Source organism: Lemur catta, chromosome 1, assembly GCF_020740605.2.
Source record: "Lemur catta isolate mLemCat1 chromosome 1, mLemCat1.pri, whole genome shotgun sequence".
NCBI classification, from domain to species: domain Eukaryota; kingdom Metazoa; phylum Chordata; class Mammalia; order Primates; family Lemuridae; genus Lemur; species Lemur catta.
The window spans coordinates 9,045,474-9,066,143 of record NC_059128.1 but is presented as its reverse complement, the minus strand read 5'-3'; the positions used below and the strand labels follow the sequence as shown (position 1 = coordinate 9,066,143).

Here is a 20,670-nt window from a genome sequence, read left to right as displayed (position 1 = left end):
CTTAGATCATATCCCTCTAGAGTAGGGACTGGCAAGCTACATCCCCCCACCCACCAACCAAATCCCACCAGAGGCCTGTTTTTGTGGATGAAGTTTTGCTGGGACACAGCCATGCCCATTCATTTGCAGCTGCTTTCACGCCACAGTGGCAGAGGTGAGTAGCTGCAGCAGAGACCGCCTGCCCTGCAAACACCAAAACCTTCACCATCTGGCCCCTTATGAAGCAGTTCTCAAACCCTTGCTCTAGAATAGCACTTCGGTGCCTCCTGGGAATGGCCTATTTATTTGTCTTCACCACCAGGCTGGGAGTATTTCAGGGCAAAGACCTGGGCTTCCTTTGCTCATGCCCCCAGCTCCTAGAACCGTACCAGGCCCTGCTGATGGCGGCAACGGTGCCCGGGAGCCGAGCTCATGTGCTAAGTCCTGGCTTTGCCACTCGTAGGCCATGAGCCACTCACTAGACCATCCTGCCTTAGTTTCCTCATGTGTAAAACAGGGAAAGTAAAAGCACCTCCCTCATAGTGTTCTTACCTGGAGTAGATAAGACCAAGGACCCAAAGCTGGCTCACAGGCAGAGCCCCACAGATCACAGCTGTTACTGTCACCGTCATTGGATGCTCAGCAGATATTTGTTACATAAAACAATAAGCTGCCCACAACATGCCATGCCATGCCACGTCTTTGACCTCGTGTAGTCATTTAGCAATGTGTCACTGTTAGAGCTGGCGTCCAGCTCTATGGCGGTGCAAAGTTGACACGTGCTTTTGTCTGCATTTTCCTATTTGACTCTCCCCCAGCTCTCACCGAAGACTAGGCTTGCTGCAGTCTGACTGCCGCGCAGAGAGGGGGCTTGGGGCAGGCGTGGAGCCAGACAGGTGGCCAGAGAACCAGGTGGAGGGATCACGCAAGCATCCTACCCAGTTCACACACAGGAGCGAGGCGAGGGGTGGGGCTGAGATCAGAACACAGGGCGCCCGCCCGGGGGTGGCCCCAGCCCTGCGGACAGGCCAAGTCCCGAGCAGACGCCCGCGATGCTCACCTGCAGTTTGCTTTTCCTCTGCAGAAGGCTGTTATGCAGCAGGTCTCTGTCCCTCACGGAACCTGCCACCTGCTCCAGGAGAGCTGTGGCTCTCTCCTGGCCGAAGACGCTGACCAGCAGATCTGTCTTCAGCTGCAGCATGGTCAGCTGCTCCTTCAGGCGGGAGCTTTCCGCCAGGGCCGCCTGCGGAGACAAGGCCTCCGGTAACCACAGCGCACGGCCGACTGGGCAGGACAAAGCTCGGAAAGGAGCCAGCAGCGCACCTGTTCTGGCTGCAGCTTCTCAGGAAGCTGCGCCTTCGTGCTGGTGTCTGAGGAAGCAGCAAACACAAGTAGAAACACGAGCCGGCAGGAATGCGTTGGGGAGACCCTGAATTTCAAAGCCAACTTTGGTTCCTCTCTCACCCCCCACATCCATCTCGATACTCGAGCCTGAATCTCTGCCTCATACTCGATACTCGAGCCTGAATCTCTGCCTCCTACCCGTCTAGGAAACCTGACTCGTCCCCATCGCCGATGCCACGGCTGTGACACACCCTCAGCCTCGCCCACCTGCCCCACGCAGCTCCTGCCTGCCTGCTGCCTCCCAGCCAGCCCCCCAGAATCGACCCTCCACATTGCAGACAAATCCAGACCTAACCAGCTTGATCCCCTATCAATGACCCCCATCACCGACAGCAGTGGGACCCCTGAGCAGTGTTTTGGACATTCTGAAGGGGGCTGTGGGCCTGCGGGAGCACAATGAGAGGGGATCCGGGAAGGCTTCCCAGAGGAGGCGACTTCTCAACAGAGTGCTGATGGTGGTGACGTGTGGGAGTTTGCAGGCAAAGAGGGCACCTAAGGGGACTCATATAGTGGCAGCTGGCTTCCACACAGTCCGAACTCTGCACTGCCCAGGCCCACCTCCTCCAGGAAGCCTGTCCTGACCACATTCCCAGCCTACACTCACCCTGCTTGCCCCAAACCTTGCAACTCTTACAGCCTGAGCCAAGCCTGGGCTCTCCAGCTGTCTTAGGTAAGCACCTCTTGCTTCTCTAACCAAGGGTCTGGGCTTCTAGAAGCCAGAGGTTTTGTCTTCAACTGGCAGAAGTCCTTCTGTTTTATACCGGATGTTACCAAGAACCTACTCTCAGACTTAAGATGCTTAGGTGGGTGCGGGGCTGGGAGAGGACAAAGATCCCAGGTAAGTAACTTTGATCCAACACAGAGAATGATCATTTTCCTAAGCAAAGTCTGACCTAGTGCTGTGCGTGAGCTCAAGGCGGCGGTGGACACTCCTGGTCGGGGAAATCAAACCCTGTCTTGGAGGAGGCCGTAAACCACAGCTGATGCCGCTGTACCGGCGTGTCCCACACATACAGGCATTTGGCTTGCGGTCAGCCACACAGAGGTCAAGCCTCTCACTGGAGGGGAGTCACCTTCACCCCCTTTTCACCAAGCGCAGACACAATATCATGGGAGTCAAGCATTTAGGCTGGGAAGTTGCAATGGTGAGTTGGGATTGTGTATTGGCTGGGAGGCCTTGGGCACTTCTGGGCCTCAGTTTCCTCTTTTGTAAAATAGGCTCCCTGGCTCCCATCCCTCATCTGCAAAATGAGGAGGACAATAGTAGAAATGGAAATTAAACTGTGTATACATAGATACCCAGCATATATTAATTACAACGGTGAAAAATGAAAAACAACCTAAATCTCTAATTACATTAAATTCTGGCATAGTCCAAACTGAAATGTTATGCAGCCAACTGAAATTATTACTTTTATTTCAGTGATTTTAAACTATGCTGAGAAAAACCTCAAATGTGTGGAGTGAAAAATATAAGACTAAACAACTATATAACATGAGCCTAAATGCACAGAAATTGTAATTAATTCATCAAATCTTTTATTGGTAACCGTACCTCACGGAAATGTCTAGATGGATTTCATCAGATGTAAAAGGTAGATTTGGGATTTTCTTACCTAAAATTGAGGTTTCTAGCACACATGAAATTCACTTTGGGGAGCCCTGAGCAATACCTCAAAAAGACGGATCATCATGCTTTGGAGCATGGAGGGGAAGAGGCCACTAGACCCTTGGGAAGAAGAGCTACGCCCTGCAGCTTAACAACCATGGAGACAGAAAACAAATTCTTATTCCAACACGAGCCCCAGGTGGAAAATCACAGGCAGATGCCCCAAAACGCAGGCATCAGTCTCTGGTGGAACGGAGTGTGCAGGCGGCTCATGCACCAGCCCCGGTCACTGGTTCTCCCCAGCAATGCCACGCTGGACAGAAAAAGTGGCGGAGAAAGTGCCCCAACACGTCAGTGGTGCTCCTATGGCTCGGAGGACTATGGGAGCTTTTTGTTTTCTTCTTTGCACATCTCTCCATGCTCCAATCTTTTATAACCAGAATGAAAATTAATATAAAACGGGGGCTTACACCTGACACACTTTTGTGTCTCTTTCCATGCTTGTGTCTAAGAACCTCCAGACACAAAAGCCTTTTATGGCACCACAGGCAGTATGTACAGGCACACGAGAGCCACCGTGGTGGCAGGCACGTGGCAGGCATCGTGGCAGCCGCTGTCAGTTGCTCATCGCACAGCCGTTCTCTTTGTGTCACACCAAACGACCAGGATTTTGTTTGGGCAGCCAGGTGCCCAAATGTCATTGGTCCAAGCCCATTGTGCAATCCCATCGTCCTCAGCTGGCAGTTGGTCCAGGGTGGTCACATGACCTCGAGTGACCAGTGAGACGTCAGGGGCGCGTGCCAGGGCTCCGGGATGGGTCTACCTCCCTGTTGAGAGGCGGAAGTGGCCGTGGAGAGAGACCTTGTGTGCTGTCTGTTGTTCATGGGTGCTGTGTGTGTGTGTGGAGTGACGGCAGCCACCCTGGGGCCATGAAGGGAGACCTGGCTTGGATCTACATAGGGCCTGGGCCTGGTGACACTGCTGAGCTGTCAAATCAGCCCTGAGCTGCCTGAACATCTCCGTGCTTGAAGCCACTGCTGTCAGGTTTCTGGTCACTTGTAGCAACAGTAAAGGTAACGGACCGATATGCTGCTCTTTCCAGAACGGCTGATGCTTCCCAGAGGACTGCCCATAGTGGGGTCCCAAGGGAAGGGAAAGTGCTTGCAGGTGGGGGACAGTCTGTGTGGGGTCACACCAGGCGGCAGGCCTCACCTTCTACCCAGGAACCGAGGACGACCTTGGTCACTGATAACAGACAAGCACTGACACCTCCTGTGCACTTAGGACTCACCAGACCCTGTGCGATCAGCTCCCCCCAGATATCTGGAGGAGGCAGGAGCACACCTTTCTCTGGGAGAGCAGCTGAAGTGCCACGCCTGGCTGGCAGCCCACCCCAGCCACCCCGGTCAGCCCTCCCGGCAGGAGCCCGGTTACCTCAATCTGGGGCAGGAAGGTGTGGAGGGAAGGCAGGTCGGGCAGGTTGGTGGTGACCTCCAGGAGCCGCTGGGCCAGGGCCTTCCACACCTGCAGACCCTGCAGAGGCCGCTGGAAACGCTGCCACAGCTCTGTCTCCGCGGCGTTACGCAGCCTGGTGCTCTTGCCCTTCAGGCTGCGAGGACCATGGAGGGGGAAGCCGAGAGAGGAGAGAGAGCAGGCTCAGGCCAGGAGTGAGGCCTCTGTGGGACCCAGGGGCCCAGCGTGTGCTGCTCCCGGCTGGGCTCTCTCCTATCCCGCAGGCTGCTGGGGGGGTGTGCAGCAATGGACTCAGGATATAGATGAAAGGGACTGTGGTTAATATTGACATGAAAAGTGTCTTCCTAAGGACAGACACTGGGGCTCCCTGGGACCTGCAAGTGCTTACATAAATCAGACACATGACAGTCCTCTGACCTGAAGCAGGTGTAAGGAGCTGGGAGTTAGGAGTCAGACAGACCAGCTGTGTGACCTTAACTGGCTTAATGGCAGTGAGCCTCAGTTTTCTCACCTGTAAAATGGGCACACAATGCCCCTCTCATAGCCACTGAAAGTGTTAAATAATAGATGAAGACTTCTTCCAGTAATGGAAGACTAATTAATTCAGACTCGCCCTCTCATTGAGAACAAAAACAAATAAAAAACCAAAAATGCTTGATCAAATTTTTAAAATAAATAAATAACAGAAACAGGAGTCTAACATCCAAAGCTACTCTGACCCCGAAGGCATTTGCCAATCTGGATGAAACAGCTGCACAGCTGAGCTAGGGCTGGGGCAGCCTCTCGGCATAAGGACCCACCAGCGGCAGCAGATTCCGATAACTGCACCTCACATTGAGCTGGGACCTGAAAGGTCTGTGCCCTCCGGATAAGAGTGTCCTGCAACAAGACAGTGCTCAAGCAGACTGACGGCCCAGCTTCACAGCCAGGGAACCACAGCCCTGAAGGTAAGTTATGGAGACCCCAGACCTGTCCTGCCTGGGTTCCAGCACACCCCTGAGTGTCGCCCGCCCTCTGCCTTCGCAGATACCTCTGATACTCCTGGATGGCAGCGACGATGCTGTCGGAGAGCAGCTGCAGGTCGTGGGGGAAGCCGATGACCTCCTTCAGCTGGGCCTGCAGCCAGTCCACCCGGGGCTCCTTGGAGGCCAGCGCCGCCCGCGTCGCCTGCAGCACATGCAACAGCCCAGGGGCAGGGGGGGGATCCTCAGTGGGAGGCGGGTGTGTGTGCAGAGGGGTGAGCGTGGCCAGTGGGGTGGACCAGGCTGGGAGAAAACTGTCACCAAGGGCAGGGAGTGGGGGCCCCACCCTCGAGCCCAGCCCTTGCTCTCCTGCCTCCCACCCCGGGTGACCTGGCACCTCTGCTGTCGCTGAGCTACACTTTTGCTCTTTATTGCCACCAAACTCCCAGCATTGTCAGCGCCCAATAGTACAAATGTCCCAAGAGCAGTGACCCCTAATGCTCCGTGCTCTGGGCGTCCCATTCATTTAAGCCTTGCAGCAATCCTGGGAGATTAGTCTCCACCATGTCCCTGTGTTATTCACAAGGACACTCGGGCTAAGAGTTTTCTGGTGGTTGCAAAGTCCCTAGCGGTAGACCTGACCTATCAGAGCCCGGCCTTTGCTTGCTTCTAAAGCTGCCCTGTGAACCCCGTTATCATTCTTGGCGGGCCTGGAAGATATTTGCAACTGACTATTCCCAAACTGCTTCACTTCATTGTGTGAAGCAGCCTTTCCCTGCTGTCCTGAGAAGTTCGGGGTTTGACCTTGACCGGCAGGACCCCTGATCCCTTGCTGGGCTCCTGCTCTGAGGCAGGGTGGGTAGTGAAGAGTGCACCGGCTTTGGCACCGACAGAGCTGGCCTGGACACCCACCTCTACCTCTTCCTAGCTGTGAGACTTTGGGCTGGTCCCTCCCACGGGGCAGGGGAGGGCAGGTGTCCTCTGACTGAACTTCGCGTCGGGGTCTGGAGCCCACCTGCCCTGCACTGCCCACTGCCTGGCGCCCAGGGCCCCCGCTGTGTTTGGTCCTCATCATCTCTCACTGAGAGCTTCCCCTTCTGACCTAACGTCACTCACCAACTCACTGTGCGGCCCTGGGGATGTTGGGGGAAAAAAAATCTCTCCAGGCCTCAGTTTCCTCACCCAGAAAATGGGATGAACACCCAGCTTGTCTATGACCCCTCAGGGAACTTAGATACCTGGGGAAGCCAGAGCGAGTCTGGCATCTCCCACCACACGGGGTGCAGACAGCCCCTGGCCTGCTCCGTGGCTTGGCCCATCACCGCTCACCGAGTAGAGCCTCCAGCGGGCCACCAGCTCGTCCTCGGTCCCCGCCTTCGCCGTGGGCTCCAGGCCCTGCTGGGCCAGCCTCCGCAGGCCCTCCCTGAACTCGCCCAGCTCGGCCTCCAGCCGCCGGATCTGCTGCTCACAGGCGCCCCTGGACTCCAGCAGGCCCCGCAGCCGCTCCTCCTCCTCCTCCCCGAGCACGCGCAGCTTCTCCAGAACTTTCCTCATCTCCTCCAGCTCCCCGGTGATCTTCTCTGCACCCAGAGGGGAGGTGTTCTGAATGACCCCCACAGACTGCTCCTCCAGCCGCCCCAGAGACACCGCACCCCTGGGGAACTCTTTGGCGATGTCCTGAAGGGAGAAGGGGGTGGGAGGAAACATTCGCTGCATTTTCCAGGCAGACCTGGGAATGCCGTGCAGAACACGCGTTCCTAGACCCCGGGTTAGAGCCAGAGGGGCCTTCCCAAGGGCGGCCGTCTGCCTTAGGAAGGGGGACTTGCAACTCGAGAACCCTGTTCCTTCCCCAGGTCTTCTCATGTCACTGGACTAAAGTCAAGGAGAGAGTCCTTGCTGGGTGCTTCTCTTTCTTTAAGGCTTCCCCACATTTGTTAATCTTCCTTTTTAACAAAGGGAGAGGCAGCCTCAGGCTCAGAGCCTCCAGCCCGCAACACTGGACTCAGACAGGGCCTAATGGCTCCATTTGGTTTCATTGCATTTATTTCTATAAATAAACACAATTGTCCATTAATTATCTACTAATTAGGAATGGATGAACGGTGGTGGCTTTTCCATCTGTGACAGTGATACAGGTTTTCTTTCTCAATAAATGATCACCAGTTTTTTTTAAAGCTAGCCAATTTAAACACAAATATTAAAGGAGTAGTACAGGTGCTGCGTGGTGGTATAATAAATTATAAAGTGGTCCTTGAATTACCGAAGATACTCTACCCACTCACTTTATAGAGGGGCTCAGGTCGTCAGGCCAAGCGAGAAAGGCCGGAGTAGACCCCACCTCCCCCGCTGCAGGCTGATGCCACACCAGGCTTCTCGCCCTTTGGCACTACTGACTTTGGGGCTGGATGAGTCCCCGTCGTGGGGGGCTGTGCTGAGCACTGTAGGGTGTTTAGCAGCACCCCCAGTCTCCACCCACTAGAGGCCAGTGGCAGCACCCCGTTGTGGCAAACAAAAATGTCTCTGCACATTGCCAGATGCCCCACTTGTGAGACCCCCTGGCCTAGGCTGCTAGTCTAGGTCTCCAAGTGCCCTGCTGGCTCCGAGATTTCCACACAGCAGCCCAGGCCCCAAGCATTTGGTACCAGATTCCACGCTTCTCACGGGGGTCTGTGTGCCGTGGGTGTCTGTATCCCCCGGGCACCCAGCAGTGTCCTATTGAATCAACTATGACATAGAGCCCAGCATGTGAGCACCCCCTCAGCTGACACCTCCGATCCCTCCGTCTACGCACGGCCGGGGTTACCTGCAGTGCGGAGAGGCGGTGCGGGGTGGGCAGCTGGCAGCTCCGCCCCAGGCAGCCGTCCACCTTCTCCACCACGGCCTTCAGCCACAGCTGGAACTCGTCCACGCTTGCCCGGTACTGCTCGTGCTCCCGGGCCACGCGCTCCAGCAGGGCCACCCGGTCCTGCGCGAGGGGAGAATCACCAGCCATGAGGGTCTCAGCCCAGGCTGCCCCTGGCCTTTGAGGCCAGAAAACCCGCAGCCTGCCTGGGTGTGTGTGTGAGTGTGTGTGTGTGTGTGTGTGTGTGTGTTGAGGGTAGATGCAACCAACCCTCAGCCCTTTCTCTGGACACAAGGAGATCCCAGATGCTCTGTTCTACCTTATGAGCAGTATACCAAGAGACTTAGCTTTGGGGACCAAAGCCTGTTGGCCCTGGACTCTGCCAACCGTGTAGCCATGTCCTGGGAATGGCACAGAAGACTGGAGTGCAGTAACAGCAACGACAACATTAACACCACTACTGCTGCCTAACACTCATCATTTTGAGCACTCGCCAAGCTGCGGGGCACTTGCTCTAAGAACTTTACGTGCATGATCTCATGAACTCTGACCATGCCATAGGGTGGCACCATTATTATCCCAGTCTGACAGATGAAGACTAAGACACAGAGAGGTGAAGTGACTTGCCCACGGTGACCCAGCTGGGCAGGTGCCAAGCTCCATTACACAACAGGGTCTACAGGGCATGCGAGTAACTGACAAGCGGCCCCCATTTCACCACAAAGAGGATGACATTCACTGCGTGGAATCATCTCTATTTTCAACCAATCCCACTCAAGGTCTAACCACACAGGGCCAAGATGATGTCCTGAGGGTGGCCGGCGTTTGGGGAAATGACACTGCCCCTGCTATAAGACCGTCTGTGCTCCTTGAGACTCTTTTTCAAAACACTCCCTGATCACAGCGCTGTCTCCTTAAACCCCTCCCTGGCTCCCCACTGCCCCCAGGCTCAAGTTCAAGCCCCAAAGCCTGGTGGTCAGGGGCAGGTCCCCATGATGCAGCTCTGTGGTCCAGTGATCAGGACTCTGGGCTTGGGAGCCTACTGCCTGTGGCCTGAACCCCGGCCCCACCTTGGGTACATAACTAACCCTTCTGTGCCTGTATGGTGCGGTTAACAAGAAACCTGCCTCATTGGGGTGCAGTGAGATGAGATGGTTCAGAGCTCACACAGCCCCTAGAACTGCGCCTGGTAGCTGGTAAGCACTTAATAAGTGCCAGCCACTGCTGATCACCTCCTGAGCCCCCGGGCTCTTCTCACACCTCCGGAGGGTACCCACTTGGCAATGCCAACCACTAGGCACCCCCTTCTTTCTCTGAAGCCTTACCCACCACCCCAGGCTGAATTAACAGCCTTCCCTCTGTGTTCCCAAAACACTGTAACTCTATCATAGCACTTGTCTATGGCATTGTCACCTGCAGGGGGAACCAAGATGTCCCCACAGGCAAGGCTGCCCTTTTCATTTCATCTGTCAGAGTCTAGCTCAGGGCAGGCTCTGTGACCGCCTCCTGAATGCAGGAAGAATAAACGTAAGTGTCTGCCATTGGAGGGAAGTTCTCAAGGAAAGTCAAGAAAAAGGTAAGAGGTGACTGTCATTTAATAGGCACCTACATGTGCCTGGAACTCGAAAGCATTATCTTATTTAATACTCACAACCGTCATGAAACCCTCCCATTTTGCAAATGTCCAAACTGGGACTGGGACATGGCAGAACTCTTGTGGGCTTTACAGGTGAAATTCGAACAGCAAGAGTCGAACTCCAAGACGACTGCTTGAGCCCAGGGGGTGCCAGACTGTTCCTGTCAGGGGTGGCACAGGGAATGTTTCAGCTTTGCCTGCCATATGCTTCCTGTTGCCACTGCTCAACAGCTCGCGGGCTACTCGTGTCGAAGCACATAAGCCGCCGTAGATAGCGTGTAAAGAATGGCTGTGTTCCAATAAAGCTTCCATTTGGACACTGACATTTGGATTTCACATCATTTTCACATGTCAGGAAATATTTGGCTTTTCATTTTTTCCCAACCATTTACAAATGTAAAACACCATTCTGAGCTCACATGTCACACACACACAGGCTGGATTTGGCACATGGGCCATAGTCGGCCGGCCTCAGACCTTCACCACGGAGCCAGCTCATGTCCGGGGGGGTCCTGACCATCCGTGAAGCTAAGTCAAAAGTTCTCGACTGGGACAGGCAAGTAGATTTGCAGAACTTCGCTACCTACTTGTACATGCCTTCCCCTTTTCCTTTGAGAAGCTCCTCACCCAATCTAGAAATTTAATGCATTTTAAACATGGCGGCAACCAATGGAGAAAATATCCCCATTGTAGAGAAGGGGGAGCCATTCTCCAATGACCCTTCAGTGAAGAGCTCCGTTCTCTGAAATCGCGGGTGCTGCTTGAACCCGACAGGGGACCCAGACACGGGGACAGTCCCCTTCGTGCTTCCTGCCAGTGGCCCTGACGTCAGCACTGGGGCCTCCTGGGCAAGCTCCCTCGCTGCGCCCCCTTCCTGAGGGCTCGTTCACATCCATCAAAACCCTCCAGAGTGCGTCCCCCACCGCCAGGAAGGGCTTATTTTTGAAACAAAGTGGTTCAGGGGTAACAAGCAGAGACTGGCTGACGGGGACTCTCCCACGAAGCCCGAGCATGCGAATGGCAGGGCGCTGGCACCGGCCAGGCCCAGAGTAAATAAAAGTCTGCCTGACGGGAGCAGGCGCTGGAGAGGACACGGCAGGGCAGGGATCCAGATGAGGTCTGTGCCAGGCGTAACAAGTACGGGGCCGCCCGGGCCCAGCGCGCCGGGGGTGACAGGCTGACAAATGGGAAGGTGTTCAACCCCCTCGTTAGACCCAACAATTAAACCGTCGGCGGCCGGCAGGGCTGGCAGGACTGTCAAAACACGGCCAATTAACAGGGCCGCGTGGATTTATGCCTCTGCACGAGCAGCTCTGATTCACGGCCGAGATGCCAGACGGACGCGCCTTCTGTGAGGGCCGGCTGGGGACACAGGGAGACGGAGGATGCTACTACGGGCCTTCACAAGGCAGAACTGGTGGATTAAAAACAAACAAGACCCTCCCAGCAGCCAGCCTGCTCGGTCTATATTTCACCTGCAAATGCGGTGGCCTCAAAGCCCGCTATTGCTGCCCTCTGGGCTTCACCCGGTGCCCTAATCAATGATCTCCCTCCAGGGGTTGGTCAAAGACTACAGTCCTGGGGGGCCCCACGGTGCGTCTGTCCCCATCTACACGACAGGCTTTGCTAAATGACATGTTGGATGTCAAACGTGGGCTTTTATAGGTGAGACCATAGCTTGTTACCTAGCAAGAGGAGAGGTATTACTATGTACCATACCTCAGAGACCCTCCCCACCCTGAGGCTAGGCCTGGACCCCCGGGAAGACACCAGGGCTGGTCCTCACAGGGCCCTCGCCCTGTCGCTGGGGTTACAGGACTGCCTCGAGGGAGCCCTTTTAGCAAGGGGGGGCCTTTATCAGGTGTACAGAGCGGGGACCAGGAGGCATCCAGGCCACCAAGGATCCTCAGGGGCCCCTGGACACGCAGAGTTCCCCACCCTGCTCGGGATGGGGCCAGAGTCCTTTCCAGAGCTGGAAGGCCGGGTGTGGTTGATGCCTGGGGCCACGTCCCTCTCAGCAGATGAGGCTCTTGGGGTGGGGACGTTAAGTCTCTTGTCAAGGGCGAGGTAGAAGTTTGCCCCTCTCAGGAGCTGCTCGGTCTTTTGAAGGTCAAGGTGCCCTGTGGGAATCTGACTGAAGCCATGGCTCCTCGCCCCATAAAAATGCACCCCTATTCGACATTTTGCATAAAACTTCAGAGGGGCTGTGGGGACTTTCCTGGCCCTCCCCACCAACTTCTAAGTCTTCCCATGGCCAGTCCTGGGAGAGACAAGAAACACCTCCATGCTGTCCCACGACCCTCCCACCTAAGAGCTAAAGGGGCTGCGGGTGGGTGACAGCAAAGTTCCCAAACCTCTGGGGTCCAGGAAGAGATGGTCAAAGGTGCTGGGCTTTAGCCAACAGCTGAAAAAGCCAAACTGAACCCGCTTGTCCATGCAGGGTCCAGTCACCCTGCAGACACCAGCACCCCATGTCCACAGTGGGCTTGGGACTGACCAGCTCGCCCGGCAGCTCTGAGGTCCTCCAGGCCAGCAGCTTCCTCCCCATGCCATCACCACCGTGTCTCCCAGGACAGAGGCTCCCATGCTCCTGCCTCGGGACCCTGCAGCCGGGCCTTTGCCTTGTGAACCCTGGAAGCAAATGCGCCCTCCTCCTGGAGCTGCAAACCTGCCCTCTGCCCTCCCAGCCTGACCCTGATGGGCACAGGTGCAGTGACTCACCTGGGACCTGAGCCCACCTTGGGAGCACCTAGAACTTCTGGTTCTTTCTACAGGGGCATTGGCATCTGACCCTCAGTTTTTTTTAATCTGAAAAAGGGGCCAATAACTTCTCTATCTACTTCATAGGAAAGTTTGGGGATCAAATGAGTTCAGAAACATGAAGAGGCTCAGAAAAGGTAGCACCCATGGGTAAGAGCTGTGATTTCTATTGTCTTTTGGGTCATGTCGGGGGAGAGCCCACAGAAATGACAACGAGGCTCTCTGAGGAGATTATTTCTGCATCTGGGCCAGAATTGGCGCTCACCTGGTGCCCCAGCATCTGCCCTCCACACACACACACACACACACATACACATAAACACACACACACACACACACATGCACATACGTGCACCGACCACTTTCCATTTCCTCTCCTCTGCAGCCTGCGCCAGGGGCTCTCTATGGATGGGCACAGCACCTGTTTCCTGCACCATCACAGCAAGGTGACAGGTGCCTGTCTTGCCCAGGCCCAAGGGGCAGTCCTGGAGAGAGGATCTCAGTGAAGCCTGCATTTGCCCCTTGGGACTTGGCAGAGCCAGATGAGGGCCAACTGGCTACATGTGATGAGCCAGGACCGAGCCCTGCCATGCCCATCCATTTGGGTCCCTGTGCAGCCACTCCAGGAACTTCCTGTCACTCCCCTCTGGGGCCCTGGGGGTGGCTCACCTTCAAGCTACAGGGGTAGAGTCCTCATTCATTCAATAACTAGTTCTGAGCACCTGCTGTATGCCAAACACCATTGTTGTTTCTCTTTATTCTCACTGCTGCTGACAATAGAGTTGATCCTTTGCACTGGGAAACGCTTGCCAGTTTTCAAAGAGCTCACACAGCCTCGTGACCCGGGTACAGGGAGGGTGAGCTGCCTCAGTGCCACACAGCTGGGAAGCAGCAGTGCCTGGCCCGGAACCCAGGTCCCTCCCCAAGCTGTCACGGGCCAGAGTCTTGCTCCTGATGGATTCCTTATCTCTGCTCATTATAGAATTTATTTCCCCTAAATTGTCAGCATGAGGAACCCAGGAGGCCTCTAGTTCCGGCACGGTGGCAGACTAGACAGCCTGAATGTCCTTCCCCTACAGAGAGCCAGGAAAGCTGGATAAGACATAATGAACATTGTTAACATGCAGACCCATGTCACGCCAAGGTGAGGGATGTCCCCATGGACCAGAAGTATGGATGCTATGGAAACCAGCCTGTTAAATTCACACGTGTGCCTGAAGTCTTCATTTCTAGAACGCTGAGTTTAATGCTCAAGGCAGAGTAAGAAGTGACACTTGGGCCCAGAGGAAGCAGAGACCACTGTAGAAAGGCAGAACCTCAAGTGGCTGCTCCCCACCCAGCCAAGGGTGAACTAGAAAAAAATCTTTCCACAAACATAACATGAGAAGGAAGCTTTATGTGTTTTAGCTTGAGTTTAAAAAAGAAACCAACCAACCAACCAAACAAAAGCACAATCACCTTTCCCTATTGCATGATTTTGGCTTAGGGTTCACATTTAGGGTGCCCATTCGATCAGGAACCCCCAAGTTAATACAGTGGCATGAAAATAGAAACCAGGAAGGTAAATCTCCAGGGGAGCCCAGCTGAGGCTGACACAAAGTCCCCCTGCGGTATGTCTCAGCCACGGGATTCTGCAGATAAAGCCCTGCTTAGGATGAGCCCACAGCTCTAAATTACAAAGGCTCCAAGGAAATAATTTGCCATGTCAGGAGACACAACAGACAATAGCATTGGAACCTGGAACTTCAGCTACCAGAACAACCTGATGGAGACTGTAAGGTAGGTATGCTTGCAATGAGTAAGAATATATGCTGTGTCTGGAGGGAATGCAAAATTTCAGGGGAAGATGACATAATTAAAAAAAAAAAAAAAAAGAACAGGTCGACATAGTAAAGAACCAAACAGAATTTCTAAAAAGAAAAATAATAGAAGCTAATAACTCAATGAACTGTTTCGAAATCAAGGCAGGAATAAGTTGAGGGAACCCAAACAAAAGGGGGACCGAGGGCTGGGAGAGGGCTAGAGAGAGCAGAGGAGGAAACGTGGAAGGGTGGGCGGGAGGAGGAGGGAAGGGAGGTCGGAGGGAGAGAAAGAGAAGGGAGGAGAGGAGGGAAGCTGTTCGGGTGAGAGCAAACATCGCAGTCTGTCCGTCAGCCGGTCACCACGCTATATGCATATTAAGCACTGAGCAGGACTGCATGTCTGGATAGTAGATAATGGGTGGGGGGGTAGTTAGGTGGTGGGTGGACGGGGGGACGAACACGTGGGTGATGGTAGATAGTAGACCGTGAGTAGTTAGGCAGTGGAGAGAGGGAGAAGTGAATGGTGGGTGAAGAGGTGGGTGGGTTGACGGGTAGGTGAATGAGTAGATGGACAGGTGGGCAGGCGATTAAGTAGTTGAAGAGATGACTAGGAGATTGGTTAGCTTGGTGGAGAGGTAGATGGACGAGTGAGTCAACAGATGGGTAGGAGGGTGGGTGGATGAATACATGGTCAGGTAGGCAAGCGGATGGGGTGGTGGGTGGGTGGATGGTGAGTGGGAGATTGGTAGTTTAGTGGGGGGAGACGGGTGAGTAGGTAGACGAATGGGAGGTGGGTGGATGGAGGGTGGGTGGGTGAAGGGTGTTGGGTGGGTGAGAGTGAGCAGGTGAGTAAAGGGATTGACAATTAGTGGGCAAACAGGTGGCTGGATGGGTAGATGGGGGATAAACGGATGGGTGGGAGGAGATGGAGCCCACCAAGCCTCACCTGGGCTTTGGCCTTCACTGCGTCGTACTCGGCCTTCATCTTCTTCTGTGCATCTTCGTCCACGCTGGGGTCCCCGATCCTGTTGAACAGGGAGGCCGCCTCCTCCAGCAGCCGGTCCAGGAGCACGGCCTGGCTGTCCACGTTGTGCAGCAGCACCTGGGCGTGGCTCAGCTGCCACTGCTTCTCCTTCAGGCCCAGCTGCAGCTCCACGCGGGGCTCCAGCGTGACCGTCATCTTCTGGAACCAGCGGTAGAACTCATCGCGGGCCAGCAGGTACTCGCTCCAGTGCAGCCACACCCACTCGATGCGGCTGTGGGCAGAGACCTCGGGCTGTGAGGGGACCCACCTGCTCCTGGGCGGGAGGCCATGGCCCTCCCCAGTCCCAGGGGCTGCGGGATGGGGGCACAATGACATTCGCTCTGGACTCAGAGTCGCCTGGGCAGCTGGTGGCCACCCAGATTCTGGCCTTCCCTCAGTCCCCCTGGATAAGACCCTCCTGTGCAGTGGGGCTACAGGCCAGGTACCCCAGATTCCAGACTCGCTCCCAGAACCACCAGCCCTGGGGAGGCAGCTTGGGGAGCCCTTCAGCCCCAGCACTCCAAATTCTGGCCCTGGCTCCCACCGTCCATGCACGGACACCCCCAGTCATTTCTCTCTGGCGTTGGGACTCTGAACACAGTTGTCCCAGCCCTTGGCACATGCAGGTCCTCTAACAGTCAGGAGACGCCCTGGGAACGTGTCCGTCACCTGCAGAGCACCATTGCGTCTGTGGGCTTGTTACACCCAGTGGGGATGGAAGGCTGGGGGCCCACGTGTAGGCTCCAGGGGGGCGTGAACTCACTTCATAAACCTGCCTCTTCACCTGCCTCAGTTTCCCCATCTGCAGCATGGAGGTGGCTCTATCTCCCCAGCCAACATTAAGCCATTTTGCTTGGAATTTAAGTGCAAGGGTGTGGAAAGCAGGAAGCACTGTGCAAATGTCATTCCCACCTCCACTCGCAGTCCTGCTCTCTAAGAACGGAGAGCACACTGGCAGCTCCCGTTTACTGAGGGCCTACTTTGTGGCAAGCACCGTGCCTTGCTCTTGACCTTGGCTATCTCCTTCCATCCTCCTGACACCCTCCAAGGAGCACTTGATTACCCCCATTGTCCAGAGGAGGCACTTGAAGTCCAGAGAGGTCAAGTGACTTTCACAAGGCCACACAGGAAGTAATCAAAGGGGTAAGAGTCAATGGCAGGTCTGAGTCTCTGCTCCTCCTCCCTCCCCACACAACCACCACCTGGCTCCCTGGTACAAGTGGGGAATCTGGGCTGCCATGCCAGCAGGTCACAGGCCTCCTTTCTCCAGAGCCACTCTGCCATTCTGCTGCAGGACATGCACACAGCCAAGTCTGTTAAGAATTGCTGGGAAAACACGCTGGGCTCCCAGTGTCTATTACCATCATTAAGCTTGATTATAATTAGAAAGAGGCAGGCAAGGCTGGCCCAAATCCCAAGAGAACATCCTGTCCCCAGAAATACCAGGACTGGAGAAATGTCCCTTGGGCAGAGGTCCCCAGCTCTGGTCGCCCTACCTGTGACAGTGAGTCATGTAGGTGACCGTTTCCTCCCACTGGGCCTTGATGTCCTTCAGCTGGGCCAGGATCTCGGGCCTCTGGTCCCTGGAGCAGCATGCCAAGAGGGCTTCAGCAGCCCGCAGCACCAGATCCACCTTCACACGCCCCTCGGGCTCCAGCTGGCATATTTTCTGTTGTGGACACAAAAGCCAGTTTCCAGGGTGAGGCAAATGCAGACAGAGCCAGGATCCGGAGGACAGGGGAGCTGAGGTTCACATCGCAGCCCCTGCTCCTGCACAGCTTCCACTGGGGCCCTGGGCAACCTGCTAAGGGCTCTGAGGGTGGAATCGGGGGCCACGGAGGTTGGCAGAGAACTGCCCTCTGCCCCGTGATGAGACTGAGTTCCTTCTTGGCCCCACTCGACCCATTTCCAGCTGTGCAAACTCAGACGAGGTTCATTCTCTCCCTGAACTTGGTTTTCTCATTTGTAAGGCGGCGGTATTAACAGTATCTGCCTTCCTGAAGTTTTGTCAGGATTAATGAGAAAATGCATGTAATGTGCATGTCACAGCACATCCGAGCATCTGCCTCTCGGGTGGGCTGCAGGGAGCCTGCTCGGCCCAGGGCCCCAGCTGAGGCTCCGGAATCATCTCTGCTTTCGCAGTTTGCGCCAATGCCTTGCTGCTGGGCTGCTCCCTCAGCGACCAAGCACAGTGGGAACACCAAGTCAGGCCCTTCCTGGGAGACACTGGGTGAGTGACTTTAACTCAAAGACAGCCTGAGGTCTTGCAAACTCCCTTAGAATCCATGGCACTGTAAGACGCTGCCTCATGCCCCCACCACCCTCCCTGCTCTCCCGGCCTTGGGGCCAGGCCTGCACCCCTCTCACCCGGCTCTCCCAGCCTCTCCCAGCTCCCTCCTTCCCCATCTCCTCTCAGGGGTGCTCCCCTAATAAACGCCGTGCACACTGAATCTCATCCTGCCATCAGCTTCCTGGAGGACGGAGACTAACACGGGACGTCCTGCACATCCTCAGTCTCCAGTCAACGCTGGCAGTCGGCATTATTCACCGTTACCACTGGCAGCTACAGCCTGGTCTCTGCAGTCAAATATGCCTGGATTCCAATTCCAGGGCCCCTCCTGCTACCTGTGTGACCCTTGTCAGGGGACTTCAATCCTCCAGGCCTATGAAATGGGGGAAGACCACGGTTGTGCTGCCAGGGTGGCAGTGAGCATTAGGCAACGCAGGGGGAGCCCTTGGCACCCTGCCTGGCCCACGCCACGTTCTCAGTCACTGATCGTTCCCTATTAGTATTATCTTTTCTTTTAGAGACAGGGTCTCACTCCCTCTACGGCCCAGGTAGAGTGCAGTGGATCATAGCTCACAGCAACTTCCAACTCCTGGGCTCAAGCGATCCTCCTGCCTCAGCCTCCCGAGTAGCTGGGCCTACAGGTGTGCGCCACCACATCTGGCTAATTTTAAAAAAATTTTTTTTAGAGATGGGGTCTTGCTATGTTGCACAGGCTGGTCTCAAACTCCTGGCCTTAAGCAGTCTCCCTCCTCAGCCTCCCAGAGTGCTGGGATTATAGGCCTGAGCCATTGCACCTGGGCATTCGCATCTTTTACTTGCCTTTGGGTCATATTTCCTGACTGCACACATTTGCCTAAAGATCAAGCCCAGAGCCCCAGCCAGTCTCCCTGGGCGCTGGCGGTCAGTTTCCTCAGACTGTTGTCCCAGTGGCCTGCCTGTCTCTGACCCTTCTCTGTGGATGGGGTGGGGGAAGGGCTCCTGACATCTCAAATGCTGCCCCACTGACAGCTGTGCAACCCCAGGCAGGTCACTCGACTACTCTGGGTCTTCCTTTCTCATCCTGAGACAGTGATAACAATCTGTTTTGTTACCTCACAGGGTTATAATAATAGTTTTAAAAAGACTATTAATTAAAACATGGATATAAGTTAGTGTACTTGGTAAACTTTTAAGCAGTTGGACACTGGTCCCAATCATTTTTGTCACTTCGTATGATAATGGTTAATGACGACGATGATGATGATGATGATGACAGTATAGAGGGACTTCCCGTCCTACATGTGTTATCAAGGAACAAGATTAAAAACCTCCCTCCACAGCTTGCCTCTGCGTGCACACGAGGGCTGGGGTGCAGGTGGAGTGGAGAGTGGAGAGATTCCCCAAGACAGAGACAGAGTTTATTTGTCCAAGTAGGAGGAAGTGCCAGGGTCCCAGAGGGTAGTGGCTGCAGCGAGTGCCCAGACAGGGACCCCCGGGTCCCTCTCAGCAGCGAGCAGCGATGTGAAAGACAAAAGTAGCTAGTGTGGGCTAAAGATCCAAGGGCCACTGCGGAATGTTCTGGAGTGAGTATGATTGCCCACCCGGGACATTTCATATCACTTAGGAGCACGGTCTCAACGAGGCTGAGGATGAATTTCTTACCATCCAGAGAGGGATTTAATTTGATGAAAAAGAATAAGAAGAAGGTGTTATTTCTGGCTCCCAGAGCTGTGAAGGAGACTTCGTACTCCCCGAGCTGGCAGGACGGGCATCGTGATAATTCCAGTTTTACAAGCCAGGCCGCCAGGGACCCACAGAAGCCACGAGCTCTGCAGAAAGAGTCTCTGCGGCAGTCAGAGGCCTCCCCTACCCCTGCTGCCCAATTTCAGCTTGAGGGGAGTCCCACTCTGTAAACCAAGAGTGCCAACGGCTTCGGGGAAGAAGAGAAATGCAATCTCTCTTTGCCGCACCCAGGAGGAGCCAGCCAGGCCCAGAATGTCCCAAGAGTCCAAATCTTGGTGTCCTCATTGCGTGATCTGCCCCAGGCCTGTGGACCTTGGCCCTCCTTGTCCTTGTGTTGGGGACACAGGCTGGACTGGGGGACGGGGAGGGGGTGGACGTAGAGACCCTGAGGCCCCCTGCCCTTTTCAAGTGAGTGAGCTGGATGCCTCCCTGCTGGAGGGAGAACTCTCCCTGAAACACCATCCAGCGGGACGTTTGCTGTGGGGCTGAAGCCAGGAGAGGCCAGAGGCTGTGGCTGAGCTGCCAGAGCCAAATTTTGAGAAGTGGATTCCACCCTCCTTCGCTGCTCTGATGACTCCGCTCTTTGGCTGGCGCACACGGTTCTTTACAGCCCGTCGCCAGCAAGGATGTGGTCCAGGAGTGCTTGGCAAAGGCCGCTCTGCCCCTGGGAAGGAGTACTAGAACTGCAGCCACAAAATCATTCCGATTTGAAGCAGCCAATGAGGGCAGCGGTAACGTGGGCATTGGAGGGAGGGAAAACCTCAGGGAGGAGAAGAACCAGGAGACCGGGAGCCTGGAGGAATGGGGTTTACCAGGGTTTTCCCTGAACATAGTCAAGACCAGCTGACCGGCAGCTGAGTAGTTGCTGGGCCCTGGGGTCCAGGATGGACAGGACCAGGATGCAGCCTGGCACTTCCAGGCTGGACAAGAGCACAGACGACAGCAAAAAGAGCCATAAGAGATCATAGAGCATCGTGGGAGCTCAAGGAGGGATGGGGGAAATCCAAGAAGGCTTCATGGAGGAGGTCATCTCGGCAAGGAAGCCTTAGAGATAGTGCAGGCAGTTGGAGAAGGGGGTTTGAACAAAGGTAGGGAAGCAAGATGTATTTAGGAATGGGTGCATTTGGCTTTTGCAAGCCAAGCCCTTGGAAATGCTAGGGTGCCCCT

General features: G+C 55.2%; 1 protein-coding gene across 1 annotated transcript in view; it reads right to left on the bottom strand.

Annotated features, from left to right (window-relative positions):
• The window catches only part of SYNE3 (spectrin repeat containing nuclear envelope family member 3), a 79,985-nt gene that overhangs the window by 19,866 nt on the left and 39,449 nt on the right, over positions 1-20,670 (bottom strand). The window contains exons 3-9 of the mRNA XM_045561324.1: positions 16,988-17,160; positions 15,414-15,723; positions 8,231-8,392; positions 6,757-7,104; positions 5,496-5,632; positions 4,427-4,601; positions 1,040-1,222 (exon numbers count right to left, since the gene is read on the bottom strand). Of these exons, the coding sequence (XP_045417280.1) occupies positions 1,040-1,222; positions 4,427-4,601; positions 5,496-5,632; positions 6,757-7,104; positions 8,231-8,392; positions 15,414-15,723; positions 16,988-17,160 (1,488 nt within the window). The remainder of the gene's footprint in view (positions 1-1,039; positions 1,223-4,426; positions 4,602-5,495; positions 5,633-6,756; positions 7,105-8,230; positions 8,393-15,413; positions 15,724-16,987; positions 17,161-20,670) is intronic.